Raw genomic sequence first — 12,246 nt, forward strand, 5'->3', positions numbered from 1 at the left:
TGGTGTGGTGATGTCTACGGGAGCGCTGTGTTCTCGCCCGTCTGCGGCGCGTCGCGGAGGAGGGTTGTGACGCTAGCAGCAACGAGCGGAGGATACGCGTTGTCTTGTCGCGCACCTGGAGGTCACGGAACTCCCGGGGTCTTTGTTGTCCTCCTCCTCCTGCTGTGGGAAGAACTGTTGTGTGGCCAGCTGTCCTCGGAAAAGAGCGGGGCAGGCCGCGGGGGTCTTTGGACGGGGGTTGTCGGCGAGCTCGGTGTGGGGCGTTACAGAGGTTCTGGCTCCTTCCGCTGCCGCAGCGTGGCTTCTGCTCACCCGGGATGGTGTCCTGCTTCGGGGTGTGCTCCAGCCACCTAAAAAGCGAGGATGGTCAGTGTTGGTGTAATGCGGATGTCTTAGTGTGGAGTTTCCCTCACGTGTAACTCGGAGCTTCAGAGCGCCTCACTGAACCAGAGCAGTCTTCGGAGTTATGCTGAGGCCTGAAGTAATCAATAGTTGTTGGTCAAAAATCAAACAGTCCCTCCCCATAATGGCAGGAGCTGGACTTTGGCGTGTATCATGTTTCCAAACTCCATGTTTGCGCAAACTCTGGCATCCCCACCTCAGATGTCTTTAGCAGTTGTGGTGCCTCAAATGTCTTTCTCAGAAGGAAATCACTTTCTGTCCCTGAGGCTGTACAGGTCAGGATGGATATACAAAGTACTTTGGAGTAAAGAACTCTGTGGAAAAAACTTGGTTTTCCTCCTCATGCCCCACTTGAGCATTGCCTATGAGTTCTGCTACGTGTCTGTACTTGCCCAGCGAGGCAAGTCCCTTCAGCGCTCCCTGCTGGGAAAGGAAAGCGTTCCTTAACCCTTATGGTGTCCAAGGCTTCTTGGTTTAGGAGATCTTTCCGTCAACAAACAACCCGTGTCTCTCTTATTGGGCCACTCCAGGTTCTGTGCTGTCGGGTAGCTGGCACGAAGTCAGCATTAGGTGTGTGTGCTGCAACTGTGGCTGGCTTGCCCCTGCTGGCGCTCACCGAGTGGGACTTGGCTATGATTGCATCTAGTTATTTGGCCAGTAAACCTCAATGAAGGTTGTGCAGTGAGGTAGGAACCCTTCTGGCTGGCTGGTAGGTGGTGTCTGTGTGGGGAAAACCAGGGTCAGGGGAGAGGGAGAATCCCAGCAGGCTCCTGGTGGCACTCTGTGCTTTGTGGATGGGGGTTCAAACTCTGGGTCTTCTGGCCTGTTATGGGAGGTCATGCTGGGGAGAAGGCAGCTGCGTAGCAAGGGTGCTTCTGTCAAAGAGGGAAAGCAAGGCAGTGGAGAGCTGAGTTTGCAGTGGCTGAGGTGTTGCAGAGACGTGATGTGATTGCTCTGCATCTTCATTTAATTAGGTTGAAGGGTTTGCTGCAGCTGCTGAAGGATGAAGTGCTGAGGGCTGTGTTGTTGATGTGACAAGAAATCCAGTTAGAAATGAACAATGGTCCGACAAAAGCCTGTTCTGCAATGACTGCTGTGATTGCTCATCTTTTTAGAGATTTTTTTTTTATGTCTGTTGTTATATGGGAGAGGAAACGAATAGCTTTTGAACATGGAAAGAGAAAACTATTACTTTTCAATTATGTATTTTAATTTAAAATATTGATTTCATTGTTTAGTTAATAGGGAAAATAAAATTCCCAAAGCTCCTAATTTAAATCACAGTGCGAGAGGGGTTTTCTCCCTGGAATGGAATAAAATGGTTTTAGTCCTGAGTCAGGTGAGTGACTTTCTGTCACAATTTCTGGCTTAATTTGCTGTTGTTGCTATAAATTTGGCTGTAATTTGATATGGATGGAAAAGGAAAGGAAAGAAAAGGAGAAAAAGACTGTGCCAAGCTGAAAATCCTGTGGGTCTCTGTGAGGAGGGCTGGGCCAGTTGGACTGCTGGGAGTTCGTGGCTGTGGTCCGTGAGCAGGAGCAGTGAGTGCTGCAGCAGTTCAGCCTCTGAAAAAAAACATAGCTGCTTAGTCCTCTGCTCTAGGACTGTTTCTGATTTCAAAGCCTTAGGGTTTGTCTTGGGGTTGTTTTGGACAGACACACCCTGAAATGCCGAGCGTAGATGGGTTACAGGGGTAGTTTTGAGGCAGGTTCATGCCCTCAGCCCCTGCGGATCAGTTGCTTGGTCTCAGAGAAATACAGAACTCTGTGCGAGGTGCCCTGGTGTTCACACTATTGCTCATTTTTCCCCCTACTGAGAAAGCAAGCAGTGACGGCAGAGCGCGCTGTCAGCTGGGGTGACTCGGGGAGGGAAGGCTGAACTTCCTACTGTTCTACTTCAAAGGCCTAATAAAGCTAGCAATTACGGGGCGGACGAGTTTGGTCTGCGACGGCCGGCGGGGCGGGGTCCCGGAACCGCACCGACACCCGCTGTGGTGCGGGGAGGGGCCCGGCCGTGACCAGTGGCAGCAGCCGGCCGGCCCCGCCCGCCCTCCGGCGGGCCACGTCGCCGCCGCCACGTCTCGGCGCAGGCGCGCTGACTGCTTCCGCCGCGGGGGCAGCGTTGACGGATTGTGCAGAGCAGTGGGCTTGGGGCAGGGGGGCAGCGGGCCGGGCTCCGCGGGCCGAGCCGCCCCGCCATGAGCTTCTTGTGGGGCGTCATGGGCGGCCCCAGCGCCGGGCCACAGCCCTCCGGTGCCGAAACGGTGAGCGGGGCGCGCGCGGCCCGACGGGGCCTGGCCGGGCGGGAGGAACGGGGTCGCCCTGGGAGCCAGCGGCCGCGGGGTTCCTCCCTGCTGCTTGCGCTGGCGGTTCGGGACGAGGCCGGGCCGGGCCGTGACAGCTGCCTGCGCGGGGAGCGGGAGTCGTGGATCTGTGTGGGATTCGGCAGCTCTCCCGGGCGGTGACAAGCCGGGCTGTGGTAGTGGGACCTTGTCTGTGTTCACCTGCGCCCGGTGCGTTTTCAGATCCAGAAGCTGTGTGACCGTGTAGCTTCTTCCACGTTACTGGATGACCGAAGGGATGCCGTCCGTGCTCTTAAATCTTTATCCAAGGTAAGCGCCCGGTGTCCTGAAGAGCCAAGGGGGTTTGTAGTAGTATTGTGATGAGTTTTTTCAAAGCCACGTTTGGACTTTAGGCTAGACCACTAACTACTCAGTTTTTCTCCAAACAGAAGTACCGGTTGGAGGTGGGCACGCAGGCAATGGAACATCTCATCCACGTTCTCCAGACAGACCGGTAAGCATGTCACTGCCTTTGCTGGCAGCCCCCCCCCCAGCTCATAACCCACAAATACTGCTTTTCCTGGCTGTACTAATGAAGCTGGGGTTCCAACTACTCATCCATCAGGGAGGCTTCTTTTATGATAGTAATTAGAGCCTGTTTCGAGGTGAAAAGAACTGAATTCCAGGAACTCAGATGAGGGACTGAAAGACCAGTTCCAGAGTAAAGGTGATACCTTTAGTGTATCTCACTGTTCCTTAGTGGTCTTTTTCCACTCCTGTGAAAAAGGGAACTCAAAATAAGAGTGTTCATTAAACACAGGATTTGACATAACATGAATCAGCTTGCTACTGGGCACAAGGTGAACTAGCCAGGATTAAGAGCAGAAGAGTGAAGGCAGCAAATGTGTTTTCTCAAGTGTGTGTCATCCAGTGAACTGATAGAATAGTCCTGTCATGTGGAGTAATGCAGGCATTTAATTTGAAGTACTCAAGTGAATACAAAAGCTGGTTGCTGGTAAGCCAAATGACAGTAGTTTAAATCCTTCATGTGGACCACAGTGTAGTTCTATGCAATCCAGTGCCTGAAAAAAAAACCCAACTTTGCTGTCCATCTTTTCCTGCAATTGACTGGATTGGTGTACTTGTTGATAACCACATGTTGTAACTTGGAACTTGTTTGTGGTGATTAAAAGTTCAAATAGCGCGTGTTCCTGGTGTTTCGGTAGGTGAGTGTTGTGTGAAGGTCTTTTAGCCTGCATTTGAACATGAAGGTCGTAAATACATACATAGAAGGCGAGTCATAAGGGCATATGTGGCATAGTTACATGTGAGCACATGGGAAGTAGGAGGGTGTCTCCTAGTGCTGAGACAAAGGAGAATTGGGAAAGCAGCAGTTCAGTATCTGGAAGGAGGCATCTTGCTTTGCTTAAGATACATATGTGAAGAAGCTCTGCTGTGCTCAGCCAAAGGCTGCTGGTGGTGTCCTTCCTTGCCTGGCCAGTTATGCCAGATGTGAAGAAGTGCAGGGCTGGTGTCTAGGTAAGTTCTGTCACTTCCTTTCCATTGGTTGGGCAGTTAAAAATGAATGTCTGGCTTGTAGGATGCAGGTGATGAAAGGGAAGGTTACATGTCTGGTCAGTTCAGCTGTGTGTTACATGTGGTGTGAGTGCGCTATTTGGTGTCAGTGGCTGTAGAGGTAAGGCTTTGGGGACTTTTAGTTTCAGGAATACAGACCACAGCCAGCTCATCAGAATAAGTGATTGGTAAATGAGTGGCAGGCTCAGCTGAGGGGCTTGCTGAACTGTGAGGATGGAGGTCTGACAGAGGAGAGTGCTGCTGTGCCATCCCTGCTGTTCCATGTGTGCCCACAGGTGTGATCTTTGCACCTTTCAGTGTCTACCTGGGGTGCCCTGAAGCCTTCTGTAGAAGTGGCAAATGCTCGTTTCCTCCTCCTGCCCTCCTCTGTTTTCCTTTTGCGTTGCAGCTGCTTAGGATTATGTCTAAGAAGCAGCAATGCAACCAGAGGAAACCGAAGTCTATCACAGACTTAAGTTGTCTTCTCACATGTCACTGTATTTATGTGAGTGACTCACGTGTGCTAGTTCTGTCCATTGATTGTTGCTGTAAGTTTTAAGATTAGAGAAGGTTTAATTTGATTAGACGTGTGAAGGGACCAGGAAAATGGAATGCTGCAGTCCAGATAGTGACTCCTGTTTTCCTCTGCAGCTTAGCTTTAGGGAAGTGGGAAGTGTGTATTTTCAGTGATGTTAGGTTGGCCTGAAGATGGCTGACTGAGCGCCTGAGGTGACTCTTTGGCCATGAAGCTTCTGATCGTTGTTATCTTACGGTGGTTGAGATGTTACACACCTGTCTGCCTGTTGTTTGGGATGTATGCCTGTAGTTGCTGTGTCTTATGTGCACCAGAATGTGAACCTCATCCACTGGGATTCCCTTCTTAGTTCCTGGTTGAGTAGAAGCAAAGCTTGGTTGGGCTGTATCAGGTGAGCCTTTATCTGGTCTCCAGCCTTTTTTGCAGGTGTTTGGTTGGAAAGAATTATGGGGAGGAGCCAGAAGCAAGCATGGGTTTCTGAATTCCTTGGTTCTGAGCGCATGTGTGGAAAGGAGAGCTGGTGTACAAAGTACTGTAACGTGAGAACAGAACAAGTGCTTTCCTATTATGTAGTTACCCCAGATTAATGGAATAGTTCAAGATGCACAACTGCCTGATCTTCAGCAGCATTTGTCTTGCTGGAATATGTGTTAGTAATATGCAAAATAGAAGCAACTTTGCTGGTAAGAGTTGATTATTACCTAGTGTAAAGCAGCTCATTGTGAAGTCAGTATCTAATCAAAAAGCCATTTGGTTTTAAGACCTTCTGAGTCAAGTAGGATAGCACAGCTCTTTTCTGAGAATTATGTCAACTTTTATTATGTAGTCCTTGAGTAAAAAAGCTGTCTGAGAAGGCCTGGCTGTGCGGAAATGGTGAGCACCGCTTGTATCCTATTCTTATTTCTGTCTCAGATCTTAGACTGTTGCTTTGAATTACTTATCCTGGAACAGAAATACACCACTTCTAAATGAACATGTCATTCCACTTGTTTACACACAGTTCACTTGTACATTGTCTTAAGCTCCCTTTCCTGCCTGAATGCTTTGAACTTTTTCTGTAGAAGGCGGACTTCTTGCGCTAGTTTTTCAGCTATGAGCATCAACTATCCTGGAGCCAGACAAAACTGCTCAGTCAGCCTTTAAATGCTCCAGACTCTTATACACACCAGTGTTCATAGGCTATATGTTTATTTTGTAATATGAAGTATGAACTGTGATCTGTAAGAGGACTTTTCCTGACTTACTGCCTAGATGTTGCCACATCCCACCAGGGATTATTTGGGCACTGGCTTCAGAAACGGCCAGTACCACTTAACTGTTGGTATGAGAGAGGTACCAGAGTGGGAAGCCTGCTTGCTCTTTAACTGCTTTGATTTTACTGATAGAACAAGGTTTTTGCATTTCACTATGGCAGTTCTAATAGTTTGAAACCTAACGTGAACCTGGGAGAAAGAATTGTTTTTGTAAGGCACAAACCTCATTCATTTTTGTGCTATTAGTTCCAAATTTTTGTGTTGTAATATGCTTCTTATTGCAACTTGTGTAAGAGGTAATACAAATGTCACTACCCCTTTCATAGCTGTAGCATGACTTGAGTTTTTAGGGGTAATAAAATGCCCTCCTCTCTAGGCATGCTGTGATTGATGACATGATAGAAACATTCCGCTGTTCTATGTGTGTCTTTCCAGTATAGATGATGCTTGTCTCTACTGGGACAGTGAAATGTCGTAGTGTTAGGAGAATAGGTAAAAGCACCTTGGAAGCATCCTACCTGGGCAGGACAATACATGGTGCCTTTGCTTCCCTAGGTCTCTTCTATTGTGTGTGAGCTCAGGGAGTGTGACACTGATGCTTTGGCCAAGTGCCACAGGAAAGCACCAGGACGCAAGATATCTGAAGTGGTTTCTGCTGGATTTTTGTGTTGGATAAAGGCTGTATCATTTATGGATGTGTGAGAGGCTGGAAGTGTATTTTTTGACTGCTTTTCACTACAGAGCCAAAGCTGCACAGCTTTAGTCTGAACAGAACATTCGCTAAAAATGTTATATGTGGTGAACAGCAGATGGTAGCAAGGCAGTGAACAGCAAAGATGCTGCTGTCCTCCTTCTGTGATGTGCTCCTCTTGTGACAAGAGAAACAAGGCCTGCTTTTACCACGTGTGTGTAAAATTTGCTTGTCCTTTTGTAGCTGCTGTGATGGCCCTAAAAAAGGAAAAAGAAAGCGAGGCTGAAGCTTGCATTTGAAGTCTCCAGGAAGTAATTTCTATGTGTTTTTCAGATGTGAAATTCTTTCACTGACATGAAAAGGAAATCACAGGCCTTGTGGTATTGTGTTGAAGAACTAAAATGTCAGTAATGGGAAAGCATAAGCAGGCTGGAAGTCCAAGCATACCTGCTGGATGTGACAGTGTTCATGGAGTAAAAGCTTGCTTTACCTGCTTTGGCTAACAGTTTGGCAGAGGAGATCATTTCCCCCCCTTTTGTTTCCATTAAAGCCTAGATTAAAAGCAGGTGGTATGAGTTGAGTGACACGCTGAGCAAAAATGCCAGTGTCCTGGGAGGGCATCAGCAGGACAAGGATTCAATTCAAAACCCAAGGTCAAAGAACAAACTACACTGATGCCTGATTTCTAGCTTTTGATTTAGTGTCACTCATAGAAAGCTAGGTTAGATGTCACTTTGACAGCTTGCTAAAGCCCTTCCTTTAGTGGCACAAGAAGTGCAGGTATCAGTTGCTCCACCATGTCTTCTCACAGCTGGTGGATCACCTTGAGGCATCTCCAGTTTTCTTGATTGCAACAACTGCTCTAGGTCTGTCATCTTTAGTGGTCTAGCAGAGATACCTGGTCTCAATTAAGGCTTGGCTTTTAAGATTGCTGCTTAGGTTGGTTTGTAGGCCTTTACTCTGAACCTGCCTAAGAGCTTCTTACCATGCAAGCTGATCTTTGGCCCTTGCTTTGTGTGCCTTAGAGATCAGTGAAAGTAAACACTTAGAAGTTTGACTGAGAGGTCTTGTTCTGACAGTGTGCTCTTGTGATGCTTGGGCAAGACATGTAAAGAGCTGTGAGGAGAGTTCTTTTGCACTCTTGAGATGCCTTCCTTTGTGATGTTAGGTTTTATTCTCCTTTAGTTTTTTGGCCAGCTGTGCTTTCACACTTTTCTGGTTGATGAGCAATAAAGCAAGGAACAAAAACAGTTACATCCCCCTTCAGCTCTTGAACTGTGTTGTGACATAGGGTTTACAGATTGCTTGGTCTTCATAGTGCAGAAGAAACGGGTCTGTCTTAAAACAAGGCTTATTAAGAGAAAAGTCTTGGTGTAAGCAGGTGTATTAATAATGCTTTAGGGTTAGACTGGCTGCCCAGCAGCTTCCTAGGGGTGCCTGAAGTTCAAAATCCCTTAATAACTGGATGTAGTCCGAGTTGGTGACACGGCAGCTGGCCTGTTTGAGAGAATCCCAAACTTACTGCAGTCACGTGGAGCACAAGCTTTCAGCCCCTGGTTCCCACTGATGGGGTGGCAGGGAGGGTCCTTCCTGGGTTGGTGCTGAAGCTCGTCTGCTGCTCCCTTGGGTGACTTTCTGGGATGTGGTCCGAATCCCTCCGAGACATTTCTCCTGGTATACTTGGGGAGCAGGTTGGAAGGAATGACTCAGGAAATGGGAGACATGATGACAGTAAAGCTTTCTGCAGTCACCTTAAATCACCAGACTTTCCGGATGTGGCCACCTGAGGGAATGGAACTGGGAAAGGGAGTTTGACTCCATTCGGGAACCAGGCAGCTTATGGTTACATGGTATTATGAAATGTCTGTCACCGTCAGTCCTCACTTGATCTCGTGCTGCCAAGGGAACTACCTGTGTTGTTAGAGTAGTTGGAAATAAGTCATTAAAGAAAAGTGGTTCTTTTATTTGCAGTTCAGATTCTGAAATAATTGGCTATGCCTTGGACACTCTCTACAATGTAATATCGAATGACCTAGAAGAGGAGGAGCAAGGTAAGTGCTTGGTAGCAATAGCTGTATTAACTGTGGAGGTGCTTCCCTTGGTGTTTTTGTTCAAATCATAAATTGTAATGCCCTGTGATTTACTAATGCTGAGACTTGCTTTGTTATTGTGCAGCTGTTAAGACAGTGCTAAAAATCATGTTGTACACAGGTTGCTTTAAAGTAGTATTGGATCTCTTGCTTGGATCTCTTGCTTATTAATATAAAAAACTATGTTCTATGAAGAGCAGCTAGGTTGGAACAGACTAATGAATTGTTTTTTCTAGTTTGTAAATAAAGAATAAAGTAATTCTTTGTATAGGGAAAGGGCAATCCTGACTTACTGTCAGATGGGACACTACTATGTGATACTGAGAGAGATCTCAGGAGCCTATGATAAGGTGGCTGTGTACAAGGGTGAAAACCTTCTTTTCCAGGTCCACTGTGGCAATTTAGAAAGAGACTATGCCTGTCCTTCCCAAGACAGTTAGATGTAGAAGTAGACACTATACAGCTAGCCTGGGAAACTGTTTCTAAGCCAAATGGCTGTAGACTTGCTTTCCAAGTTTTCAAGAGGAAAACATCAACAACAAATAAAAAGGCTTGTTCCATTCTGCTTTTGGGTAGATGAACATGAAAATCCACATTATTAGCAGTTTCTTGGAATGAGCAAAGAATTGACAAACTTGAGTTATGTATGTGAGATCGCCGGTGTAGAAAGTGTTTTGGGATGGTTTAGTTTGGCTACCTTCATGAAAACTACCAGAAGGAGTAATTGCTGCTGTACAAAGCTAGGGTGGCCACTTGAAAATCTGAGCTTATGCTGCTATTGGTTGTGCTGTTTGGAAAGCTGTTCAACTTGTAAACCTGTCTGTTGTTTCTTTTTCTTTTATCTGCATTGACAGATGATTCTGAAGGTAAAAGAACCTTTACTTATATAAATATGGCGCTTTTAGACACGATTGCTACTCACACCTGTAACACTGTTGTTTAAAAAGGGCACTGTAAGGACTTGTGTTAGAGCTTGGTGAAAACTTCTGCATGTCCTTTACAGCTGAAGTATCTACCCAGTTTTATTTCTTGGGTGATTTGGGCATGTTGGAATGCCAGCCGATCTCCAGAGATTGTGATACTGATAAATTCCTGTTTAGGATGTCATGGAAGCATGCAGCTTCACAACTGGTAAGATTTTAATGGGCAAAACTTTTGTGAATAGAGCTTCTATTTTCAAGAAGCCCTGACGTTGGGCACATAGGCATAAACTGCATATCACATCCTTCACAGTGTCTCTTTTAAGCAGTGCACGTTAAAATACAGCGTTCCCTTCTACCGTAAGTTCCCACTAACACTGTGTATGTTCTCCTTTTGTAAACTGGTTTTATCACAAAGCATGTAATCTGTTAATTTTAAGATTAAATTCCAGTTTGCAGTGCTGCTTCTTAGTGAATCATTAAGAGCTAATCTTAGTAGATAGAAGTTATTCTCTTTATTTGAGCCCTGTCAATGTGTAGATGAAAAGAGTAATAATGGGGAAAAATCTGGTTGCAAGATCTGTGGTGTATCCATATAAATAGAAGATGCAGTTTCCCTTTGTCAGTTTCTTTCTGCTTGGCTCCTCTCTTTTTTTAAATGAAAAAATCAGTACAAGAAATACTGATTAAAATAAAGCTAGAATTGAGAGGAAAGTAAAAAGACAACTTTAATTTGGTTCTTTTCTAGGTTAATCCTAAATATCCTGACCTAGAGTCGAGCTTTTGGCATAAATAAAAACTACAGCAAACTAGTAAGAGGCTGAGTTGTGTGTACTGCTTAGGCTTTGCCTTAGCACCTGAAACTTGGTCAAGGACAAGAGTTGGGATTAGGTGTAATCCATAATTCAAACACTTGCACTTTGTAGCTGAGTTAAAGGACTTGGGTAAGATCCTCGCTAAAGGAAAAGATACTCAGTCACAGCTCATGGGGAAATTCCAAGTGAAATATTTTGACTTGAGCATCTGTTTAAAAGAAAAAAAGTGCAGGTCTATGGGCTTTCCTTGGTTTGCAGCAAGCTGCAGTGCCTGTAGTCTGAATCTCATTCTCACCTGAGTTTCCCCTTAGTCTATAGTAGCAAGTGCAGCAGCCAAACTTCTGTGGCAGTGGCTTACCTGAGGTTTTAATTTACTCCTGTAAACCAGGAGTGAGCCAGACTCAATGAGCTCCTCAGCCTCAGATTGCTCACTGTGGGACTCATGTTCTGCTAGATGATTTGTGCCAGGGCTAGTTTTGCACAGAGCCTGTCCTCCCTTTTGTCATCTTTTGATAGTATTTACTAGTTTCTGCCGCTAAAAAAAAGGGCAGCAGATAGGTGCTGCTTCTCTCTCCCTCTTATAAGCTACCTACTGATAAGCCTGTTTCAAGAACAAAATATAGAATCATAGAATAGTTAGGGTTGGAAAGGACCTTAAGATCATCTAGTTCCAACCCCCCTGCCATGGGCAGGGACACCATACAAATATGTATTGTATACATATATGTACACACGCACAAGAGCAATGATCAGTTACTCTCTGACAAACCATTCTATGATGTCTGAAAGGCCAAACAAATATCCCTTTCCTGTGCTGGAAATACTTAAACATGAGATACTATAAAGTGATACCTTGTAGCAAAACACCATTGACAACAGTCTGAATTGGGTTGGTTGAATTAAAATTGTTTTCTTAGCACCAAATTTTTATAGAAGAGTCCTTTGATTTCTCTGTTTTGCCATGCCCCTGGCAAAAGGTACACTTGGAAGATTATGTGTGGTCTTTGACCCTTTCTATGTCTGCTCAGTTATTAATGGTTTGTTAGGAACTCCTTGGTAAAGCTGCAAATCCTGCAGTTTAATCAGGAGGAAGAAGCCTTGTTTTGCCTTCACTTTAGTAAACCAGACCTTCAGATTTGGTCAGAAATCTAGTGGCTTTACCATGTATTTTCTGTGCGTTATGCTTCAAGCTGTTCTTGAGCCTGCTAGCCATCAGCTAGCATAGGATGAATGTACATGTGCATGATTTGTAGGGCAACCTGATGTAAAAAATGAACAGCAGTGCCTTTGCTGTGGCTCTGCAGTGAAGTGCGAACAACGGGAAGAACATTATTTTCCTTTTGATGCCCCTGTTTTTAAAACAAAATACCTTTCAATGAAAGTCATGTTTAGAGTAATGTAGTTTTTTCTCTTTTGTGTAAAGCTTGTGTCAGTGTTTGTTTTGAGAGTAATGAACATTATAGCAGTGACTCTAGACCTTTCTGTCTCTGGAGGCCCTACTTTAAGAACAAAAATTACAATGACCTGAAGTTCTTCCAATCATGTGTTGTAATACATTGTTTTTACTATTATAGAAGAAAACTTAACAAAAGTTGATGATTTGGGGAGTCAGTTCACAGAGATATTCATTAAACAGCACGAAAATGTCACACTCTTGCTGACTCTTGTGGAGGTGAGTAGTAAT

At 45.4% G+C, this 12,246-nt stretch overlaps 1 protein-coding gene across 11 annotated transcripts in view; it reads left to right on the top strand.

Annotated features, from left to right (window-relative positions):
- Window positions 1–20: 20 nt before the first annotated feature.
- Window positions 21–12,246, top strand: part of USO1 (USO1 vesicle transport factor) — a 33,585-nt gene continuing 21,359 nt past the window's right edge. For 6 of the 11 annotated variants that reach the window (XM_080617004.1, XM_080617000.1, XM_080616996.1 and 3 more), the window contains exons 1-5: window positions 21–2,665; window positions 2,927–3,013; window positions 3,133–3,197; window positions 8,709–8,788; window positions 9,831–9,958. In XM_080617004.1, the coding sequence (XP_080473130.1) occupies window positions 2,600–2,665; window positions 2,927–3,013; window positions 3,133–3,197; window positions 8,709–8,788; window positions 9,831–9,958 (426 nt within the window). In that variant the 5' untranslated portion in view covers window positions 21–2,599. The other 5 variants (XM_080617002.1, XM_080617003.1, XM_080617007.1 and 2 more) reach the window with 4 other exon arrangements.

This window comes from Psittacula echo (genome assembly GCF_963264785.1).
Source record: "Psittacula echo genome assembly, chromosome: 1".
Classification (NCBI taxonomy): Eukaryota; Metazoa; Chordata; class Aves; order Psittaciformes; family Psittacidae; genus Psittacula; species Psittacula echo.